This window comes from Bufo gargarizans, chromosome 1 (assembly GCF_014858855.1).
Source record: "Bufo gargarizans isolate SCDJY-AF-19 chromosome 1, ASM1485885v1, whole genome shotgun sequence".
In the NCBI taxonomy this organism is placed as follows: Eukaryota; Metazoa; Chordata; class Amphibia; order Anura; family Bufonidae; genus Bufo; species Bufo gargarizans.
The window spans coordinates 359,043,369-359,067,882 of record NC_058080.1 but is presented as its reverse complement, the minus strand read 5'-3'; the positions used below and the strand labels follow the sequence as shown (position 1 = coordinate 359,067,882).

At 41.9% G+C, this 24,514-nt stretch overlaps 1 protein-coding gene across 1 annotated transcript in view; it reads left to right on the top strand.

Annotated features, from left to right (window-relative positions):
• LOC122929708 (cartilage oligomeric matrix protein) overlaps positions 1–24,514 on the top strand; it is a 139,224-nt gene that overhangs the window by 55,060 nt on the left and 59,650 nt on the right. The window contains exons 11-12 of the mRNA XM_044283371.1: positions 11,731–11,849; positions 24,210–24,262. Coding sequence (XP_044139306.1) covers positions 11,731–11,849; positions 24,210–24,262 — 172 coding nt within the window. The remainder of the gene's footprint in view (positions 1–11,730; positions 11,850–24,209; positions 24,263–24,514) is intronic.

Here is a 24,514-nt window from a genome sequence, read left to right as displayed (position 1 = left end):
GAGCTTTGACTTGAAACCAATAGAACACCTCTGGAGAAACCTGAAAAGATTAAAGGACCTTAACATGTAAAGCTTTGAAGAAAGATGAGACAGAGGGGATATGATAGAAACTTTTAAATCCATAAAGGGAATCAACAGGGTAAAAGAGGAGAGAATATTTAAAAGACGAAAAACTGCTACAAGAGGACGTAAGTTTAAATTAGAGGGGCAAAGGTTTAAAAGTAATATCAGGAAGTATTACTTTACTGAGAGAGTAGTGGATGCATGGAATAGCCTTCCTGCAGAAGTGGTAGCTGCAAATACAGTGAAAGAGTTTAAGCATGCATGGGATAGGCATAAGGCCATCCTTCATATAAGATAGGGACAAGGGACTATTCATAGTATTCAGTATATTGGGCAGACTAGATGGGCCAAATGGTTCTTATCTGCCGTCACAATTTATGTTTCTATGTTTCTAAAATGGCTGTAGACCAACGCTCCCCATCCAACCTGACAGAGAGCGTCTGCATAGAAGAATGGCTGAAAATTCAGAAATCCAGGTGTGAAAACCTTGTGGTTTCATACCCAAGAAGACTGGAGGCTGTAATTACTGCCAAAGGTGCTTCAATTAAATCCTGAGTAAAGCATCTGAATACTTGCTATTTCAATGCACGATTTTAGAATTTCCTTTTCAATAAATTAGCTAAGATTTTGAACATTCTGTTTTCACTTTCTGATTATGGGGTATAGAGTGTAGATTGATGGGGAAAAACTAAAATTTTTTTTATTTTAGCTCAAGGCCACAACATAACAAAGTGTGAAAAAAGTGAAAGGGTCCGAATACATTGTAAACTGCTGAGATTAATCCCAAGATAGTCAACACTCAAGGTTTACCAAGGTTAATGCTAATTCAATGGGTAACATGTCATTTAGGTTACGTTTATAATGCAATAGTCTGCCAGATGTTTGTATTAATTTGTGGAGATTTGGGAGAGAGCAAGAGTTGACTAACTGAAAGAAGTGCATCATCTGTACAGTATACAATGCTATTTTCAATTCATGAATCTCCATACCTTTTATTTTAGAAGGCTGACATATTGCTGCAGATAAGGGCTTGGTACAAAGGGCAAAAGGTACAGTGGCAACCTTGACATGTACCATTATAAATCAATTAAATATTTATTCGACCGATGAATAAGGCATCATAGAAGTAAAAGATACAAATACAAAGGAAGTCGCCATAGGTAAAATTGAAATAATTCCAACTTAATAGAGTGTTCTGATGATCATCAGACCAGTTTGGCCATCCTTTTGATATTATGGCTGAAAAGGAAACTCCAATGGTATGAGATGTCATATTCAACCAGTACAGCTGTAGCGTAATGCAAAGCAGGTCAGGGAAAAGTTGAAAAACATTCCCATTGAGCCATACTATTTTCTTTTAGAGCAAAGTCAGTAGATCAGAAAATAATGCTGTGGAGCTGCAAGCTAGTTCCTTTTGGCTTTCGTAACCTGTTAGTATGGTCCAGTTTTATAGGGGGTTCCCTGAATTCAGCCCAAGATTTGATTCAAGCATTTTGAAATCTGTCAGTATTCTGGCTATGGATTATGAACTGATTCCTGATGAGATACCATCAGTATTGTTATCAGTAGAGATGAACAAATCGAAGTTGATAAGGTGGAATTCGATCCTAATTTCAGGAAAAAAATCAATTTTCTCACGCTTCGTGGAAACGAATAATATTTTTTCCTAAAATAGCTGCTGCATGTGTTAGGACATGGAGCAAAGAATTCTGGGAATGAGGGATCACCAACAATGCCATGTATGCTGCCAATCAGCAGCCAGCCAACCCTGTGATGTCACAGCCCTATAAATAGCCTCAGCCATATTGGATTCTGCCATTTACCAGTGTACATAGTGCAGGGAGAGACGTCAGCAGGCGCTAGGGACAGTGGTAGAAAAGACTTTAAAACTTTTATTTTTCTGTATAGAAGTTCAGGGAAAGGATAGGGAGAAATCATTCCACAGTTTTGAAGCAGAACAGGGTTTAGTAGTGGAGTTTACAGCCTGGGTAATAGGAACAATCCTATTAGGCTGGGTTCACACGGGCAAGATTTCCATGCGGGTGCCAAGCGGGAGGTGAACGCATTGCACCCGCACTAAATCCTGACCCATTCATTTCTATGGGGCTGTGCACATGAGCGATGATTTTCATGCATTACTTGTGCATTGCGTGAAAATCGCAGCATGCTCCATATTGTGCGTTTTTCCACGCAACGCAGGCCCCATAGAAGTGAATGGGGCTGCGTGAAAATCGTAAGCATCCGCAAGCAAGTGCGGATGCGGTGCGATTTTCAAGCATGGTTGCTAAGATGAAAGTCTATTCACTGTATTATTTTCCCTTATAACATGGTTATAAGGGAAAATAATAGCATTCTTTAATACAGAATGCTTAGTAGAAGTTCAATTGAGGGTTAAAATAAAATAAAAAATTTACTCACCTCCTCCTCTTGATCGTGTAGTTGCCAATCTCTTCTTACTTCTTTAATCATGAGCTGCCGGCTAAAGGACCTGTGGTGACGTCATATCACATGGTCCAATCACATGATCCATCACCGTGGAGATGGATCATGTGACTGGACCATGTGATGAGCTCAGTGACGGCACCACAGGTTCTTTGACAGGTACTGAGGAAAGAACAGGCGACCGGCAGCTACGCAATGAATTGGAGGAGGTGAGTAAATTTAATTTTTATTTTTTAACCCTCAATTGAACTTCTACTAAGCATTCTGTATTAAAGAATGCTATTATTTTCCCTTATAACCATGTTATAAGGGAAAATAATAAAATCTACACTGCAACTAACCCAAACCCGAACTTCATTGAAGAAGTTCGGGTCTGGGTACCACATTCAGTTTTTTCTCACGTGCGTGCAAAATGCTTTGCACTCGCGTGGAAAAAACTGAACAACGGAATGCAATCGCAGTCAAAACTGACTAAAATTGCGTACCTACTCGTGTGGGTTTGCTGCAATGCACCTGGGACGCATCCTGGGCCAAAACGTGACGCCCGTGTGAACCCAGCCTTACACCTTGCTGTACTGACTGCGGATCCAAATTGCCATTATACAGCTCTGTAATTCCAGCAAACCGTTCTTGTTATTGGGGTGCAAGTGCTGTTTGATACAGCCATTAACAGGGTTTGTTACAAGGAAATATTTCTATGTCTTATTTGCCCCTGTGCGGTGGAGTTATATGTTCTAAAGCAATTTTTGACTTGTGTTAGTGGGAAAAAAGGGCTTATTAGCTGTTGTGTGAGAAAATTACAGCCCTTTTTGTTGTGTATTAGTGGCAAAAAAATATATATTATTGGCCCTTCAGCGATGCAGTTATGTTCTAAAGCGCTTTTTGGCGTGTATTAGTGGCAAAAAAATATATATATTAATTGCAGTTATATGTTCTAAAGCCCTTTTTGTCATGTATTAGTGGCAAAAGAAAAATATATTTGCCGTTCAGCGATCCAGTTATATGTTGTAAAGCTCCTTTTGATGTGTAGTAGTGGAAAAAATCAAGGGCCTATTTGCCATTCAGCTGTGCAGTTACAGTATAGTCCTTTTTGGCGTGTATTAGTGGCAAAAAAATGATTTGCCATTCAGCGGTGCAGTTATATGTTCTAAAGCCTTTTGTGGTGTGTGTATAAGTGGAAAAAATAAGGGTCTATTTGTCGGTCAGAGGTGCAGTTATATGTTCTAAAGCCCTTTTTGGTGTGTATTAGTGGCAAAAAAATATATATTATTTGCCGTTCTGTGGTGCAGTTATATGTTCTAAAGCCCTTTTTGTCATGTATTAGTGCCAAAAGAAAAATATATTTGCCGTTCAGCAGTGCAGTTACAGTATATGTTCTAAAGTCCTTTTTGGCGTGTATTAGGATTGTTGCAGGTATCGAAATTTCGATACCCAATCAATACTTTTGTCCTGGTATCGATACGATACCGGGATTTCCGGATTTCCATTTTTTCGATACTGGGCTGAGCTGCTGCACAGTCTAGTATCTCAGAACATGAGCTCGCTGCTGTCAGTGCGCTTATGTTCCCTCAGCAGCACAGGGGAGATGGAAGCAGTCTTTCCCTCCCCCTGTGCCGCCGCTGCAAAATAAAGTGAGAGGGGCGGGCACACTGCGCCACCAATGATAGGAGGACTTTTTGTGGGTCCGGACTTTAAGTTAGCAGGCTACACAGAGCGGCGCCCAGGGATCTCCCTGCACTTACTATTATTCCTGGGCACTGCTCCCTTCGCCCGCTGTGCCCCCGTTACCGTTAGACATCACTTTCTCTCCTGGTTGTCTCCTTCTCCCTAGCTGTAGCGCTGTCCAATCACAGGGCAGAACATCATAGGGAGAAGCAACGCCCAGGAGAGAAGCTGATGTCTCCTCCCCATTGCTCCGATAGTAGTCATTAGCATATGGAGCAGGAGACAGGGGCACAGCAGGTGAACGGAGCGGTGCCCATGAATAATAAGTGCAGTTATGCAGTGCAGTTATATGTTCTAAAGCCCTTTTTGTCATATATTAGTGGCAAAAAAATATATATTATTTGCCATTCTGCGGTGTAGTTATATGTTCTAAAGACTTTTGTTGCGTGTATAAGTGGAAAAAGGTAAGGGACTATTTGCCGTTAAGCGGTGCAGTTATATGTTCTAAAGCTTTCTTTGGCCTGAGCTCCCAGTGTCATCTAGCGGTCAAGTCTTGACAAGCAACCCGGCCGTTCTTGAATGGTTGACTTGGTCATCCACTTCATCCCAAGTGACATCAGACACCCCCAGCCAAGAGTCGGTTGGTTTGTCAGACACAACCCTTAGTTTGCATGGCCCAGGAGCAGGCCTTGTGCCCTCACCTGTCCTCAACCTGCCTCTGTCCTTTTCTGTTCCCTCAGCCAGACAATTATATGCCGTGGGCTCAACTCCACTATTCAGAGAGGACGAACTACTAGAGGACAGTCAGCAGCTACTGCCCAGCCAAGATCTGGGCAAGTAGTGATGAGGAGACTGGCGTGGGAGCTGGTGTTGCGAGCGGTCAGAGACCGTTGAGGAGGAGATCAGTGACGTGCAGACAGTACTCGATGATGTAGCTGATCGCACTTGGGAGCCGGGTGAATTAGGCGATTCATCATTATCAGGAGAAGAGGGTGGCAGCTTGCCAGTGAGGCAGCGGTGGAGCCAGCAAGTTGCTAGCGTGGCCGGGAGTCAGCATGGTGGCTGCAGTGGGAGGTCGGGAGCCAAAGGTGCCCGGGGTAGACCATCCACTTTGTAGGAGCCTACCTGCCCGGAAAGTAGTGGTGCAGGGGTTCACGGAAGCAGCGTCGGCAGCAGTAAGTCAGTGCGGAGTGTTGGGGGTAAAATCACCTACTCGGCGGTGTTACAGTTTTTTGTTAAGCCGCCGGAGGAATTGAACATGGCCATATGTAGAATCTGTGGGCAGAATGTGGCCAGGGTGCCAATGTTCAACTTGTATGCGTCAATATATGTAGCGTCACCATAAAGTGGCCTGGGAGAACCATGGCTCCGATGTGGTGGTCCAGCCTGCCGCAGCAACCGATTTCAGGCAGTCAAGGTTCCACCACCTCAGCCGAAGGGAGCTGTCTGTCCTTCCCATCATCTGCTGGTCCTGATGCTCCTGCTCCTTCTCCTACTCCTCGTCAGTCATTCCATCAGCAATCAATCACCAAAGTGATTGCCAAGGGACAAAAGTATGCATGTTTGTTCACGGCCACAAATATTAGAGCTCTCTAACTGGCATTTTATGCTTTGCAGTCATCTCAAATTTCTGAGATAAGGGATTGAAAGTCCTGTTTTGCCACCACTGATTTTAGATAATCAGAACAAGAAGGAAGTGGCACTACTGTAGGTCAAGGTTAATCTCACATGGGAAGAGTGAAAGGACCAGGCATGGAGGACAGAACTTTTCTGAGAGCCTGTGATGACAATGAGGGCTTGCTTGCCTGATAGTGTTCGCCTCCCTGGTCTCGCAAGGCTTGGTGCTGCATGTAGTATCTTTGTTCTGTGTCAGTGTTAGTGGTGCTGGGAGTGGAGCTGGATTCATGGTCAATGACTGGGATGCCACTGAGCAGTCAGCAGATGCTGTATTATCAGTTGAAGTTCTCAATGGGCAGGCCAAAGTAGCAGCTGAGCTGTCTGGTGCTGCATGTTCAAGATACGATGGAGGCACTATCTAGTATCTCTCCAGTGTTCAACATTGACTGCAGGGAGGAATCCAACTTGGGCAGATTCTGGTTCTCTTGTTGACCTTTTCAGGCAGGTGAACAGGCATTAGCAGGTGATTTATAATGAGTCCCTCAGGAGCGACACTTTCTATGGAAGCAAAACTGAATTCCCTTTTGATTAGCTGTCTGCACAATCGGTACACAAATCGGTACACAAAATGCCACTATTTATCTGTAAATAGATCCTTACCTAAAAAGAATAATTAATGCTCTGGGGTTAATTACAGATGGCTGAGCAAAGTCAAGTTTCCACAAACGCTGATTATAAAGTATTGGAAACCGTGTTAAACTATGCATGCTGTGCACATGACTAGAGCTTAGATTCTCAAGATTTCTTCAGCTGGTTCCTTGTATGTTGTTTTATCTATGGTCCATAGTATCTAATTCTATTTGATTGAAAACCTTTGTGTAATATATTCTTAAATACAGGGGCGTATGAAGGACCCATGGGCCCCACAGCAAAACTTGGAATAGGGCCTCCACACCACCATGACCACATTCAGTAGCATGATTATGAGAAGCTTATGATTATGTTGGTTTTCTTAATGAAAGTCGATAACGTACACAGTGATGTAACAATAGTGTGATAGATAATATGCACAGTGTAGTTACGGCACAGGAATAATGTGCACAATGATGTCACGTCACATCAATAAAACTCATAGTGATTTCACAATAGCATGATAATACGCTTGGTGATGTACAGAAATGAATCAGTGATGTCACAGCACAGAAATGATCCATACTGTATACAGTATATATGGAGATGGGTTACTGGGCCTCATAGCAGCAGTTATGCCCTCTACCCTGGTAGTTACACCAATGCTTAAATAAGCTCTTTCCTATTCCAATGAGTTGTCTATAATTGTTGTCCTGTCTACAGTACCAATATTATGTAACTCATATAGTTATTACATCACTACAGTGTATCCATGAAATATAGTCTGAAGACCTTGCTCACCTTTGGGGGCATTTTTTTTTTTACATAAATGAATGGATTTTTAGCTAAAATGTATCATAGTACCTAGCAAGCTGCAGAATACCATTCACAGTTCACTCTCCTGAATGCTCATAAAGCTGACCCTTTTTAATTTAACTGCATTTTTGCAGATTTCTCTGTACTGTGATACTGCAGGGGCCAAATGGTTGATTTTTTTTTTTTTATAAACATAATAAAAAAAAAAAAAAGAATTCTGAAGTACATGCATTTCAGTAAACAAAATGTTCCAAAGGTGTCAATTGCCTTTCAAATGTTATCATACAGTTCTAAACAGAAAATGTAAGATGAATAATAAAATGCATATTAATATAATTCACCAAACCTTACATTTGCAACTCAATATTTTTAAATTACAGAAAATTCTCATCTAACAGTATCATAGTAACATAGTTACATAGTTTATAAGGCCGAAAAAAGACATCTGTCCATCCAGTTCGGCCTGTTATCATGCAAGTTGATCCAGAGGAAGGCAAAAAAAAACACTGCGAGGTAGAAGTCAATTTTCCCCACTTAAGGGGAATAAAAAATTCCTTCCCGACTCTAATCAGGCAATCAAAATACCGTGTTTTTTGCCCTATAAGACGCACCAGCCCATAAGACGCACCTAGGTTTTTGAGGAGGAAAATAGTGTGGATGGCACTGTTATGTGGGGGATCTGTGGATGGCACTGTTATGGGGGGGAGCTGTGGGTGGCATTATGATGGGGGGGTCTGTGGATGGCATTATGATGGTGGGTGAAATCTGTGGATGGCATTATGATGGTGGGGGGATCTGTGGATGGCATTATGATGGGGGGGATCTGTGGATGGTACTGTTATGGGGTAGTGGATCTGTGGATGACACTGCTATATGTGTCATCCACAGATCCCCCCATAACAGTCCCATCCACAGATCCCCCCATTATAATGCCATCCACAGACACCCCCTCCCCATCATTATCCCATCCACAGATCCCTTACCGGTACACGTCATGCTCCTGTAGTAAGCACTAGCAGCTAGCAGGCAGGCCGGGCTGGAGGCGGCCGTAACTCAAGGAGGTCACGTGTCAGCTCCGCCTGCTTCATTCATAAAGTAGGCGGAGCAGGCACGTGACCTCCGTGAGTTACAGCCGCCCGGCCTGCGGGCTGCTAGTGCTTACTACAGGAGCGTGACATGTGTACCAGCAAGTACGGTACACATGGGGAGCAGGGGGAGCACAGTTTAGATATGATGATTAACACTACGTATAATACAGTACATACTGAGCGGCGGGGGCCAGAGTAAGTGCCCCATACGCAGGGGCACTTTCACCCCACTTTTTTGGGGGGGAAGTGCGTCTTATGGGGCAAAAAATACGGTAACTCCCTGGATCAACGATCCATATTTAGAAGCTATAACCTGTAATATTATAACACTCCAGAAATACATCCAGGCCCCTCTTGAATTCCTTTATTGTACTCACCATCACCACCTCCTCAGGCAGAGAGTTCCATAGTCTCACTGCTCTTACCGTAAAGAATCCTCTTCTATGTTTGTGTACAAACCTTCTTTCCTCCAGACGCAGAGGATGTCCCCTCGTCACAGTCACAGTCCTGGGGATAAATACATGATGGGATAGATCTCTGTACTGACCCCTGATATATTTATACAAAGTTATTAGATCTTCCCTCTATGTGTGGTCTGACTAGTCAGTGATTTGTAAAGTGGCAGGACTATGTTCTCTTCACAGGCATTTGAAATTGTAAAAAAATCTATTTCCATATAGATTGTCATATAACATATAGATTGCCACGCATCCCACAGCTCCAAAGGCACAAGTTGTTGTGATATAGTAACTACTGATATTAATAGGAAACCTGTTAACAGAGGTGTACAGTACAAATCTCCAAGCTAAATGCCGAATTGATACAGTTCTTAGAAAACTACGGTTGGCCTTGTTTCATCTAAAGGATCTCAAGAGATGACATATTTTATCAGAAGAATATATTAAAAAGAAATCTTTACTTTAAAGGGAGCCTGTCACCATGGCTGCATATTATACAACAGCAGGAGATCTACAAACTGATATATAGGGGAGTATATATTAAGATGAAACTTTTTCTCCACTTTTTGAAGCGTCTGCTTGGTTTAAAGCCATTTTGGTGACAAAATTACAAAATTTGACATGCCCATTGTTAAATTTGTCACACAAATTACATATTTTCTCTGTCTAAAGTCTTATCTTATTTATTACAAAGCTTCTGTCTGTACATACTACATCTGGGGACTAGAGAAGACCTGTGACTTTTTTGCAACTTTTCAAAATACCTAAATAACAGAAATTTACACGAATAAGTGACTAGTAATAGTGTTTTTCTGTAAAACTATATAGCAATCTGCTCAGCTCCCCCTGTTGTATACCATGCATTTCCATAGTGACAGCTTTGCGTTAAATAATAGCTTGTCATTGCAAAATACCTTTTAAACAATCAAATTTATGTGTTCAATAAACTTCCAATATCACATTTGAATTTTAGTGACATAGTTTATAATAATGCAGTATCACTGTATTTTGTGTACTGTATATCCCAAAGGCTGCATATAGAGAGAGTGAGAGTTTCCTAGTTGCTGTTTCTAGACAGGGCTGGCACCACCTTTCCTCTCTAGGAGGAAGTAGATCAGCCGAGTGTAAGCTATGGGTGTGCAAATAGCAAATGAGTAGCGTTAAGCCTCATTCACACCTCAGTGTTTCACAAACATGTGCTGTATGTGTTTTCCCACAGACAGCACACGTCCCCATTCATTTTAATGTGTGTATTCGGACATCAGTGTTTTAGCACTGTCCACGGGTGAGTGTTTTTAGCACGGATGCATGCTCTATTTTGTCCGTGTTCACGAATCCATCACGCCCATTATAGTCTATGGGTCCGTGAAAACCATGATGCAGCACGGATGTTTCATGGATCATTAGAGATGCTTTGAAAATTATTTTTCAGCTGTACAGTGTCAGTGAAACACGGTTGGCACACGGACAGCAAAAAAGGGACCCACAAACCCAACAGAGATCCTTCACGGACAGCTTCACGGATGCATCACTGGCCACCTGCTCACGGATTTGAGCAAGGAGACAGATGTGTGAATGAGGCTTTAGACAGGGAAAACCGCTCACCCTGTAAAATTATAAGCCGCAAAGTGACAGTGTATGTGCCAGCCCTGGAGGGAAAGAGATGTTGGATCCTACAGAACATTCAGCATCCATTTAATGGAGAGTGCATAGGACCGAGAATGTAAGAGATTTTATATAGAGGCTACAGACTTCCCTGCATGTTGGTGGGAGCAATTAACTTCAGGTTCCTCATAATGTAAAAATAACATACTGGCTATCTGTCAAGAGACTGTATTCCACTAAAAGAATACTGTGGACATACCAACATAGTAAGAGTGATAGAGACAAGTTGCACCCGTTGGTCAATTCAGGGAGTTTGTGCTGATTTCAAGAAAAAAACTTTGAGGGAACTCTCACTGGGCACATTGCCTCCTATACACAGCCTTGGGAAATTGCATTTGCCAAATGTAAATACTGAATATAATGTGTACAGTGCCTGTGTGAACCATATATTGAACTGCCTCAGTATAGCTGACTTGTAGCACTAAAACAGGCCTCATTATAGATCTGCACTCACATTTGCATCACCACAACTGTGCATTAGAAGCTCCCATCCACGGGACCTCTGCCTTGCACCCCAAAACCTATTTTCACCAAGGGAACCTCCACTACCACCAGGCAGAGGACCCCAGGACACATCAGAAAAGTGCATGTAATCAGACATTGCACAGAAGATTAAGCCTATATAGACACATGCATGTAGACACAGCAATGATATCACAAAATGGAATATATCCCAAATGATTGCATTTAGACAGCAAGGTTTCTCTGCTCATCTTTAAAGTGTCAATGAACTTTGAAAAAAGGTTTTGGTTGGTGGAGGTGTGAGTGCTGAGATCACAATCGATCGCTAGAACAATTATTGAATTATTTTCCTTTGCAATTTGTACATTGTCGATCTGCAAATAAATAGTATCAATCTTACTGCCACCATAGTAATACTGTTTAATTTAAAGTGGTTGGCCATGCCTCTAAACTATATGAAAAAAACACCAGCCTATGCGCTCTCCCACAGTCCTGGCCACCATAGAGACCGGCACCTTTTGCTATACTGTGCAAGCACTCCGTGTGCTGTCCGCATCCGTTGCTCTGTTCCGTGGTCCCGCAAAAGTTATGAGTCATGTCCTATTATTGTCCATTTTGTGGACAAGAATAGGCATTTCTATAAAGGGCCGTCTGTTCTGTTCTGTTCTGCAAAATGCGTAAGGAACATGGGCAGCATCCGTGTTCTGCGGATCTGCAATAAGTATGTAATAAAAGAGCAATAAATATGCTGCCCTTAAGTTTAGTATCCTGCTGTATGCTGTCTATCATAACATAAACAGCCTTTGTTTTTTGCTTTCTTTTAGGAATTAAAAATGCTGTTGATAACTGTATAACAGTGCCTAACACTGATCAGAAGGACACAGATGGTGATGGTGTAGGTGATGTTTGTGACAGCTGTCCCACAATTCGGAATCCAGACCAGGTAAGTCTCACTGCAGTCATTAAATGCAACAGCTAATGGGATAGTTGCACACATATTTTTTTTTGTGTGGTGTTTTATTGCCTTGTAAAAATATGCCATGACATTCATGCATTTTTTTTAACAATTTTAGTGGTAGTAGTGTTTTCTAGTCACAAAACTTTTTTACTTGCGTCTTTTTCAGATTTTTTTTTCTAAAGGGAAATCTATGGGAAAACACCTGAAAAAGTGCCACACACAGAGCAAGCGACGATTTGAACAAAACACCAAGGGGCAAAAATAAAGCTATTACGAAACTGTGTTTGTAGGACATTTAATAATGTCCTACTGGCCATCATGTTTTTTATGCATCCAAAACAAATGGCAATAAAAAATACAGCATTTTTTTAAAACATGTACATGTGTGACCAACCATATATATGTACTGCACATTCATTATTTTGTTGTGTTCACTTATTTTTGTATCTTTTTTTTTACTTTAAAAAAATAATACACATGCAAACACATCCCTGACTGAAACCTAGAAATATAACAAAGCAACATAGTATATAAGGCTGAAAAAAGACATTTGTCCATCCAGTTCGGCCTGTCATCCTGCAAGTTGATCTATAGGAAGGCAAAAAAAAGGGGAAAAAATTCCTTCCCGACTCCAATAAGGCAATCAGAATAAATCCCTGGATCAACGACCCCTCTCTAGTAGCTATAACCTATAATATTATTACACTCCAGAAATACATCCAGGCCCCTCTTGAATTCCTTTATTGTACTCACCATCACCACCTCCTCAGGCAGAGAGTTCCATAGTCTCACTGCTCTTACCGTAAAGAATCCTCTTCTATGTTTGTGTACAAACCTTCTTTCCTCCAGACGCAGAGGATGTCCCCTCGTCACAGTCACCGTCCTGGGGATAACTAGATGATGGGAGAGATCTCTGTACTGACCCCTGATATATTTATACATAGTAATTAGATCTTCCCTCAGTCGTCTTTTTTATGAAGTGAATAACCCTAATTTTGATAATCTTTCAGGGTACTGTAGTCCACCCATTCTAGTTATTACTTTAATTGCCCTCTCCAGCTCTGCTATGTCTGCCTTGTTCACAGGAGCCCAGAACTGTACACAGTACTCCATGTGTGGTCTGACTAGTGATTTGTAAAGTGGTGGAACTATTTTCTTATCACGGGCATCTATGTTCCTTTTGATCCAACCCATTATCTTATTGTGAAACATCTTGATTGATCCCACATATCTGAGTGCCAGCCTTCTACTTGTTTCACAAATTACCTCTTGACTGACTGGGTGATCAGTCTTTTGGCTAGAGCACCAGTTCCGTCTGAGAGAGGTGGTGAGCTATCCACTGTTTGTACCATTATCTTATTGGCCTTGGCAGCAGCTGCCTGACACTGGTTTCTACAGCTTAGTTTGCTGTTCACTAAAATTCCTAAGTCCTTTTCCATGTCAGTGTTAGGCTACATGCACACGACCGTATGTGTTTTGCAGTCCGCAAATTGCAGATCCACCAAAAAACCAAACGTATGCCATCCATTTTTTTTGCGGATCCATTTTAACAATGCCTAAAACGGACATGAATAGGACATGTTCTATTATTTTTGCGGGGCTACGGAACGGACATACGGATGTGGATTCATTGAAATGAATGGGTCCGCATCCTAGCCGCAAAAAAACCCGGAACGGACACGGAAACAAATTACGTTCGTGTGCATGAGGCTTTACCCAATATTTTACCATTTAGTATGTACTGGTGACATGTATCTTTCCCCCCATGTGCATATTTGTCAGCGTAAAACCTCATCTGTCACTTCTCTGCCCAAGCCTCCAATCTATCCAGATCCCTCTGTAGCAGTATACTGTCCTCTTCTGTGTTTAGTAATTCAAAAAGTGAAAGTCATCTATTTCAAGCCTTTATTTTATTTTTTATGGTTACAGCTTATAAAAACGTACAAGTCTGTATCTCAGAAAATTTGAATATTAGAATATTGTGAAAAAGTTCACCATCTTCATCTGATACCTATATAGGTCAGTAGAGATGAGCCAATTTCCGGTTATGAAATTTTGTTTGGTGGTAAAAGCAGAATTGTGTTATGGATTCCATTACCACTAATCATAATGCAATGCTATGATGGAATGCATGACAGAATGCCTTTAGAGGCATTCCATTATTCATTCCATCATAATAGAAGTCTATGGCCTGCATAACGGATCTGTCCGGTTTCTGTTATGCAGCAGAGGACTCCCCTGCATAAAGGAAACGGGACAGATCCGTTTTGCAGCCCAAAGACTTCTATTATGACGGAATGAATAAAGGCATTCCGTTATGCATTCCATCATAGAATTGCGTCATGGTCCGTGGTAACGGAATCCATAACGCAATTCTTCTTTCACCACCACAAAAAAATTAAAAATATTAAATTCGCTAATCCCTAGTGGTCAGGTAGCCATGTAGCCATAGTAACAAGACAAAAAATAAAATACTCACCTCACTCCTCTCCACACTGCTAGTTGTCTGCAGTGGCATACATATCACAGTGGCCTGTTGCCTGTGGCCTATTAGAGGAAACTGTGGGGCAGGGAGCCTTTGTTCCATGCAACACCACACGCAGAATTCAAGTATATCGCCATCTTACGGATGGCAATACAGTTAAATGTGCCGCACTGCCGCCGCAGTCGCGATCTTCAGGGCTTTGGGCAAAACATCTGGGGCCCTAGACCCGGATGTTTTGGCCTAGTGAGGCCCATGGTGGAAGTAAAAAGTGTGGTAGAAAAAGACGCACATGAGCAGGGATAACCACAGCCTTGAAAGGATTGTCAAGAAAAGGCAATTCAAGAATTTTGGGGAGATTCACAAGGATTGGACTGCGGCTGGAGTCAGTGCTCCAAGAACCACCACACACAGACATATCCAGGACTTGGGCTACCACAGTAGTGATGAGCGGGAGGTGCCATAATCGATTCCGCGATATTTCGCGAATATTCGATTGAATATTCGTGTTATATTCGTCGAAATCGAATATTCGTAATTATTCCAATTATCGTGAATAATATGCGATTTAAATAATCGCGCATTGCGATTTTTCTTTTGATAGTATAAGGCAACGTTCCTATGACTAATTGACTATGGCTAGGCCAGTGATGTCGAACCTTTTAGAAGCCAAGTGCCCAAACTGCAACCCAAAACCCACTTATTTATCGTAAAGTGCCAACACGGCAATTTAACCTGAATACTATAGTTCAATATAGTATATATTCCATGTACTTTATCATTTAGCTATTAAAGCCTGCCTATATTCAGTGCCCTGCCTGTGCTGTTCATAGTGCGCCCTGCGCTGATGAATGGCAGGAAAAGTCTAAGGCATATTGGTACACCATAGACTTTTTTCACAGTGCGGGTGCCCACAGAGAGGGCTCTGAGTGCCGCCTCTGGCACCCGTGCCATAGGTTCGCCATCACTGGGCTAGGCTAATATGTGTATTTTACGAATATTCTTAATATTGCTCTAACTTCGTATTTTAGAATATTCGTAATATTCTAAAAGACGAAGTTAGAGCAATATTACAAATTTTTGTAAAATACACATATAGATTGTAATTTAGCTAATATAGTGCTATAATCCTTTTTTTTCTCAAATTTGTTTTGCCTCTTCTGAACTTCAGTTTTGTAAAATATGTACACTATTAAAAAAATTACTATAGCAGTATATTAGCTAAATTACAATCTATATGTGTATTTTACGAATATTCTTAATATTGCTCTAACTTCGTCTTTTAGAATATTCGTAATATTGCTCTAACTTCGTCTTTTAGAATATTACGAATATTCTAAAAGACGAAGTTAGAGCAATATTAAGAATATACGTAAAAAGTTGAAATCGCAATTCGATTATTATAACTTGAATTAATCGAATTGCGATTTCAACTTAGCACTGCTATATTCCATATTAGGCTAGAATTAACGAATATGGAATATAGCAGTGTTAAGTTGAAATCGCAATTCGATTATTATAACTTGAATTAATCGAATTGCGATTTCAACGTAATTCTCAAATCCGACAGTACATTCTAGTATATGGAGACGTTCCCATGGTGATAGGGACACTCCATAAGCACGGAAGTCGGCAGAAGCGGCAACGGGCACTGACTGGAGCAGCCAGGAATCCAAAGGACAGGTAAGAACAACTTTAGGGAAGTGGGAAAGAAAAAAATATAACAATAAAAAAAATAAAAAAAAAATATTCGATTTTGCGAATATATAGAACTATATTCTAAATATTCGCGAAATCTCAAAGTTACGATATTCGAGAAAAAAATTTGCAATTCGAATATTCGCGATCAACACTATACCACAGTTGCATTCATTGTGTCAAGCCACTCATGAACTAGAGACAATGTCAAAAGCGTCTTACCTGGGCTAAGAAGAAAACAGGCAGGACTGTTGCTCAGTGGTCCAAAGTCCTATATTCAGATGAAAGTAAATTTTGTATTTCATTTGGAAATCAAGGTTCCAGAGTCTGGAGGAAGAGTGGAGAGGCACACAATCCAAGTTGCTTGAGGTCCAGTGTGAGGTTTCCACAGTCTGTGATGGTTTGAGGTGTCATGTAATCTGCTGGTGTTGGTCCACTGTGTTAAATCAAGTCCAAAGTCAGCGCAGGTGTCTACAAGGAAATTTAAGACTACTTCATGCTTCCCTCTCCTGACAAGCTTTATGGAGATGCTAATTTCATTTTCCTGCCCACACTGCCAAAAGTACCAATACCTGGTTTAATAACCACGGTATCACTGTGCTTGATTGGCCAGCAAACTCACATGACCTAAACCTCATAAAGAATCTATGGGGTATTGACAAAGGTGATGTTTTGCACATTGATAAACGACAATTTTGTCAGTTTGGGTGTGATGACGTCACCTGCCACACTAAAAATCCTCTCTGAGATGACACGGAAGGCTGGAAAGACAGTACAGTGAGAGCAAACTGGCAATATAAGGAAGTAATTATCAACCAAGAAAGCCACCAATGATGATGTATATGTATGGTGGCACCTGCAGTAGGTAAACAACCACAGCGTCACCCAAAGCAACCAGAACCTGAAAGAAACTAGATACAGTTTGCAGGGTCTATCGTCAACAATAAGGTCCACCTCCATATCTTATAGGTACCTACTGATTATGGGCACCAACTTTATCATGTAGAGATCAATAGGAGGAGGACACCTTTAATGTGATAATCCATATGTTGGATAATGAGGGAGACATGGGGAACGAAAAAAAACCAGAAATAAACAGAAAAAAACCTCAGCAACTACATATAATAGGCGACAAGCCTGTTCCCTATCCTAGCATGTAGTTAGATGAAACACGTGTATGAAATAAAAACATTAAGCCAAAACAGTTTAACAGTCTGTAATGTGAATGTCCATTGGGTCTCTTTCCGTAACAGGAGGTTATCAATATTACCTCCTCACGGCGATCCTTGCACATGTTCCATCCCTTGAAAGGTCACACACTGCTTTGATCCCGGGTGAAATTCGATAATGTGTCGGGAGATTGGGGTATCATCCTCATTATTAATACTCAGCAGATGCTCTCCAATACGTCTCCTGAATTCTCTTTTGGTCTTTCCCACATAATGCTTCTGGCAGATGCATGTGGCCACATAGACCACCCCTACCGTTTTGCAATTAATGAAGGACCTAATGTTGTAGCTGCGTCCAGTGGTCGTACATTTCACTGTGTCGCCCTTTTTGATAACTTTGCATGCAACACAGTTACCGCATTTATACATAGTGGGTGGGCTATTGGACTGTATTGGAGAAATGTACATACTATGCACCAATTGGTCTTGCAAATTGCTGCTTCTCCTGTATGTAATCAGAGGGTAGTCTCCTACAAGATGTCCAACCACAGGGTCTGACTTTAGGATACCCCAGTATTCTCTCAGGATATCCGAACCTCTCTGTTGGCCTGATCATATGTACTAACGACCCGAACCAACCTGTCATCTGAGACAAGATCTGGGATACCCCCACTGAAGGAACCTGTTTTGTAAGTCAGACGCTGCCTGCTTGAAATTAACCCACTCTGAACAATTTTTTGCGCCCTCAAGTATTGCCCCTTTGGCATACTTGAGCTTGTTTGGATGTGCACTTTCCCATCTGAGTAGGGTATTTGTGGCAGTAAGTTTGTGGAACATCTTAGTAGTCATCTTTCTGGATCCATCAATACTTATAGGTAGATCGAGAAATGTCAGATGAGCCTTCTGGATTTCACTCGTAAAGAAGAGGCCCAGATCATTTCTGTTAAGCTGTGACACAAATTCACTAAAGGCCGTGCAAGTACCATTCCACAAAATAAACACATCGTCTATAAATCTTAGCCACAATGTTATAGACGATGTCAATTTTTCCATAACCTTGCAGAATACATGTCCTCTTTCCTACCAGCCCAGGTAGAGGTTCGCAAAGATAGGGGCACATGGACTTCCCATGGCCACTCCCCTGTGCTGGTGGTAAAATTTGCGGTTGAATGAGAACATGTTATGGTTTAATATAAATTCAAGCAGTGTAATCACAAACTCATTATGAGCGGATAGATGTGATCCTCTCTCCGCTAAGAATGTTTTTACTGCTTGACAACCTTTCTCATGAGGTATGAAACTATAGAGCGCTTCCACATCCAAGCTTGCCAAAAATTTGCTGTGTCACAATATATGTCATTTAGACGCCAAAGGACATCCATAGAGTCCCTCACGTATGATGGGAGGTTCGTGACAAATGGTCTTAATATCTCATCCACATACATACAGATTTTTTCCGTGAGGCTATTGACCCCTGACATAATGGGCCTCCCCTTAAAGAGGACCTTTCACTAGAATAGAAAATCTAAACTAACTATACAGGGAGTGCAGAATTATTAGGCAAATGAGTATTTTGACCACATCATCCTCTTTATGCATGTTGTCTTACTCCAAGCTGTATAGGCTCAAAAGCCTACTACCAATTAAGCATATTAGGTGATGTGCATCTCTGTAATGAGAAGGGGTGTGGTCTAATGACATTAACACCCTATATCAGGTGTGCATAATTATTAGGCAACTTCCTTTCCTTTGGCAAAATGGGTCAAAAGAAGGACTTGACAGGCTCAGAAAAGTCAAAAATAGTGAGATATCTTGCAGAGGGATGCAGTACTCTTAAAATTGCAAAGCTTCTGAAGCGTGATCATCGAACAATCAAGCGTTTCATTCTAAATAGTCAACAGGGTCGCAAGAAGCGTGTGGAAAAACCAAGGCGCAAAATAACTGCCCATGAACTGAGAAAAGTCAAGCGTGCAGCTGCCAAGATGCCACTTGCCACCAGTTTGGCCATATTTCAGAGCTGCAACATCACTGGAGTGCCCAAAAGCACAAGGTGTGCAATACTCAGAGACATGGCCAAGGTAAGAAAGGCTGAAAGACGACCACCACTGAACAAGACACACAAGCTGAAACGTCAAGACTGGGCCAAGAAATATCTCAAGACTGATTTTTCTAAGGTTTTATGGACTGATGAAATGAGAGTGAGTCTTGATGGGCCAGATGGATGGGCCCGTGGCTGGATTGGTAAAGGGCAGAGAGCTCCAGTCCGACTCAGACGCCAGCAAGGTGGAGGTGGAGTACTGGTTTGGGCTGGTATCATCAAAGATGAGCTTGTGGGGCCTTTTCGGGTTGAGGATGGAGTCAAGCTCAACTCCCAGTCCTACTGCCAGTTTCTGGAAGACACCTTCTTCAAGCAGTGGTACAGGAAGAAGTCTGCATCCTTCAAGAAAAACATGATTTTCGTGCAGGACAATGCTCCATCACAAGCGTCCAAGTACTCCACAGCGTGGCTGGCAAGAAAGGGTATAAAAGAAGAAAAACTAATGACATGGCCTCCTTGTTCACCTGATCTGAACCCCATTGAGAACCTGTGGTCCATCATCAAATGTAAGATTTACAAGGAGGGAAAACAGTACACCTCTCTGAACAGTGTCTGGGAGGCTGTGGTTGCTGCTGCACGCAATGTTGATGGTGAACAGATCAAAACACTGACAGAATCCATGGATGGCAGGCTTTTGAGTGTCCTTGCAAAGAAAGGTGGCTATATTGGTCACTGATTTGTTTTTGTTTTGTTTTTGAATGTCAGAAATGTATATTTGTGAATGTTGAGATGTTATATTGGTTTCACTGGTAAAAATAAATAATTGAAATGGGTATATATTTGTTTTTTGTTAAGTTGCCTAATAATTATGCACAGTAATAGTCACCTGCACACACAGATATCCCCCTAAAATAGCTAAAACTAAAAACAAACTAAAAACTACTTCCAAAAATATTCAGCTTTGATATTAATGAGTTTTTTGGGTTCATTGAGAACATGGTTGTTGTTCAATAATAAAATTAATCCTCAAAAATACAACTTGCCTAATAATTCTGCACTCCCTGTACAGACATGGAGAGCGGCGCCCAGGGATCTCCCTGCACTTACTGTTATACCTGGACGCCGCTCCGTTCTCCAGGTATAGCCTCCGGTAGCTTCATATGTTAGGCTCCACCCAGTTGAACCTGCCGGCATCTCATTCTCCCATGCTGTACATCTGGCCAATCGCAGCGCTCAGCTCATAGCCTGAGAGAAAAAAAAACTCTCAGGCTATGAGCTGAGCGCTGCAATTGGCCAGCGCTACAGCATGGGAGAAGGAGATGCCGGCAGGTTCCCCTGGGTGGAGCCTAACTATGAAGATACCGGAGGCTATACCGTGAGAACGGAGCGGCGCCCAGGTATAACAGTAAGTGCAGGGGGATCCCCGGGCGCCGCTCTCCATGTCTGTATAGTTAGTTTAGATGTTTTATTCTGGTAAAAGGTCCTCAGCCCCTTGTGAATTTTAGGCAAGCTGTAAAATACAGCTGTCACTGGATGCTCAGGTAGTAAAAAAGCAAACTCCATTTTGTCTATTAAATGCTGACGCATGGCCTTATTCAAGATGTCACTTAATTCACTTTTGAAAGTCCCCATGGGATTTTCCTAAAGTCGCTTGTAGCACGACCTATCATCCAATATTCGCATGCATATCTCAACATATTTGTCGTCGTCAAGGACAACCACATTTCCTCCCTTATCCGAGGGCTTTATTACTATGGTCAAGTCCTTTTTCAACATGTTTAAAACCACTCTTTCTGTATCAGTAATGTTACATATGTGAGATCCGTGCATGTGAAGTGATCTTAGTTTTTCTGTTGTTACAGTCAGGAATGCATCTAGAGGGGAGTAATCATTAACTGGTGGATTTTTTCTCGATGGTAGCCGAAAATTCGTAAAAGGGCCCTCTCCGACTTGCCTCTCACCCTCTTCTAAGAGACCAGCCAGTAATCTCACATCCTGTAATTCCTCACATTTAATGCCAAGTTTTTGGCACTGTTCTTTATCATTCATGAGGAAAAATTTGTGCCATTTCAGTTTACTTATGAACAACTGATGAGAACAATGACAAGAACATTGTGGTGCTTGGGGATGCAGCTTGGCTACCACAAAGAAGATTGGCAGAAGGAAAACAGACTTGTTCCGATTCTGAATGCTGGCCAGTCCTATTTTCCCACAGGATCCAGTGATGTTGCCTCATGTGCAGCAATTGAGCCCTGGTACCTACTGTATGTTTGTGTCTGAATGCCCACAGCTTATTTTCATCCTGCAGATTTTGCACACAGCTGTTATTTTGTATGCTGGCCTTGTGGGGCAAAACCTCCATACAGGAGATAATCGCACAGAGCTAGCAGCAGCTAGGCTTGGCCTAGGTCTGGCATGTTTTGAGCCTGTGCCCACAGTATCAGCAGCCTTACCAGTTCCACTAGTGTTGAACGAATTGAACTATCTGAAGTGGACTTCGATCCGAATTTCAGGGAAAATTTGATTTGCTACTAAGCCGAATTTCATGCTTTGTGGTAAGGAATAATTGTTCCCTGAAATGGCTATACAAATAAAAAAAATATATACTCCCCTCATCCATCTAAGTGAGACAAAGCCACTGCGGCCATCTTGCTTGAAGATCCCATCAGCCTCTTCACTCTCAAATGGATAAGGTAAGTATAATAAAAAAATGTTTTAACTCATCAACCCCTGAAAGGCTTGAATATTCATCACAGATGCTGCGAACAGAAATGAACATAGCATCTGAGGGGTTCAATGACGGGGGCGGAGCAATTGCCATTGCTTGTCATTGCGCCGCGCTAATTACAAAGAAATGTGCTTTGCGATGAAGTAATTTGTCAGAAAGCAAATTTTGGGGTAAAATATGGTGAAGCAACCGAATCAAATTTTTAAGAACTTCGCTCATCATTACTGACCACAATAGAAGCTGATCTGGCCTTGACAGTTGTTTTGGACATATGTGGCCACCACCCTTCTCCTCTGATGTCCCATCCTCAGCATCCCAATCCGGCTCCCAGGTCCTGTGCAATACACAATCATCATCATAGTCCTTACATTCCCTGCCATTTTTATCAAACTGTGGCTTTGCCCCCTTCTCGATTCCCTGCTCTGTTTTTGCCCCTACTGCCACCAATGTGGCTACAAATGTCACTAATACTTTTACCACCATCAACACAGCTATACATGGGGTCCCCCGCCTCTGCTTGAACCTCCTCCTTATTGCAGTCCAAACACTTATGTTTATGGCTTCTCACAAAACTCACTATCAGGGAGACTATCTTGACTATCTCCCATAGCACATGGGGTTTTGTTACCTCTTCGTAGAAAAAAAGAAGGTATCCCACTAGGAGTAGGCAGTAAAGACAGAGATAATTAACCTACCCAGTTTTATATGGATATAGGCTGGTTAAGATGCTGTGCTGGGGGCCCATTTACAGTACAGACCAAAAGTTTGGACACACCTTCTCATTCAAAGAGTTTTCTTTATTTTCATGACTATGAAAATTGTAGATTCACACTGAAGGCATCAAAACTATGAATTAACACATGTGGAATTATATACATAACAAAAAAGTGTGAAACAACTGAAAATATGTCATATTCTAGGTTCTTCAAAGTAGCCACCTTTTGCTTTGATTACTGCTTTGCACACTCTTGGCATTCTCTTGATGAGCTTAAAGAGGTAGTCTCTGCTGTGGAGGATAAGTTCATCCGAGTCACCAGCCTCAGAAATCGCAGGTTAACAGCAGCTCAGATTAGAGACCAGGTCAATGCCACACAGAGTTCTAGCAGTAGACACATCTCTAGAACAACTGTTAAGAGGAGACTGTGTGAATCAGGCCTTCATGGTAGAATATCTGCTAGGAAACCACTGCTAAGGACAGGCAACAAGCAGAAGAGACTTGTTTGGGCTAAAGAACACAAGGAATGGACATTAGACCAGTGGAAATCTGTGCTTTGGTCTGATGAGTCCAAATTTGAGATCTTTGGTTCCAACCACCGTGTCTTTGTGCGACGCAGAAAAGGTGAACGGATGGACTCTACATGCCTGGTTCCCACCGTGAAGTATGGAGGAGGAGGTGTGATGGTGTGGGGGTGCTTTGCTGGTGACACTGTTGGGGATTTATTCAAAATTGAAGGCATACTGAACCAGCATGGCTACCACAGCATCTTGTAACGGCATGCTATTCCATCCGGTTTGCGTTTAGTTGGACCATCATTTATGTTTTAACAGGACAATAACCCCAAACACACCTCCAGGCTGTGTAAGGGCTATTTGACCATGAAGGAGAGTGATGGGGTGCTGCGCCAGATGACCTGGCCTCCACAGTCACCGGACCTGAACCCAATCGAGATGGTTTGGTGTGAGCTGGACCGCAGAGTAAAGGCAAAAGGGCCAACAAGTGCTAAGCATCTCTGGGAAATCCTCCAAGACTGTTGGAAGACCATTTCAGGTGACTACCTCTTGAAGCTCATCAAGAGAATGCCAAGAATGTGCAAAGCAGTAATCAAAGCAAAAGGTGGCTACTTTGAAGAACCTAGAACATGACATATTTTCAGTTGTTTCACACTTTTTTGTTATGTATATAATTCCACATGTGTTAATTCATAGTTTTGATGCCTTCAGTGTGAATCTACAATTTTCATAGTCATGAAAATAAAGAAAACTCTTTGAATGAGAAGGTGTGTCCAAACTTTTGTTCTGTTCTGTATATCAGGGGCCCACCGGGGGATTCACTTTTTCCCCTGTGGGCCAGTCCGAGGATGCCTAAAGTAGCAACTGGGTCTATAGGGCGATGCTAAAACCAGGTTTTTATTTATAATTTTATCTGAAGATCTACGAGGTACATACATGCTAGCTAGATAAATGCAAAAGCTTTCTTCATGTGCATTTATGAGATGTATTTTTTTCCCAGGCAGATGCAGACCATGACTTAGTGGGAGATCAATGTGATACTAATCAAGATCGGTAAGAAAAAAAGAAATCAAGAAATTATTATTACAAATATCACATTTTTCCTCCAAAAAAATGAAATGGGCAGGCCCGTCTCATTTATCATTTTCCATGACAGTTCTTGACGTGGAAAATGACTTAAAAAAGAGCTGGTGTAGATTTTAGTATGTTGCATGGCCTGCTGGAGAAGTGGAGAAGGCGCCAAAGTTATGTAACCACACAGTGTTAGGCTACTTTCACACTTGCAGCAGCAGGGTCCGGCAGGCT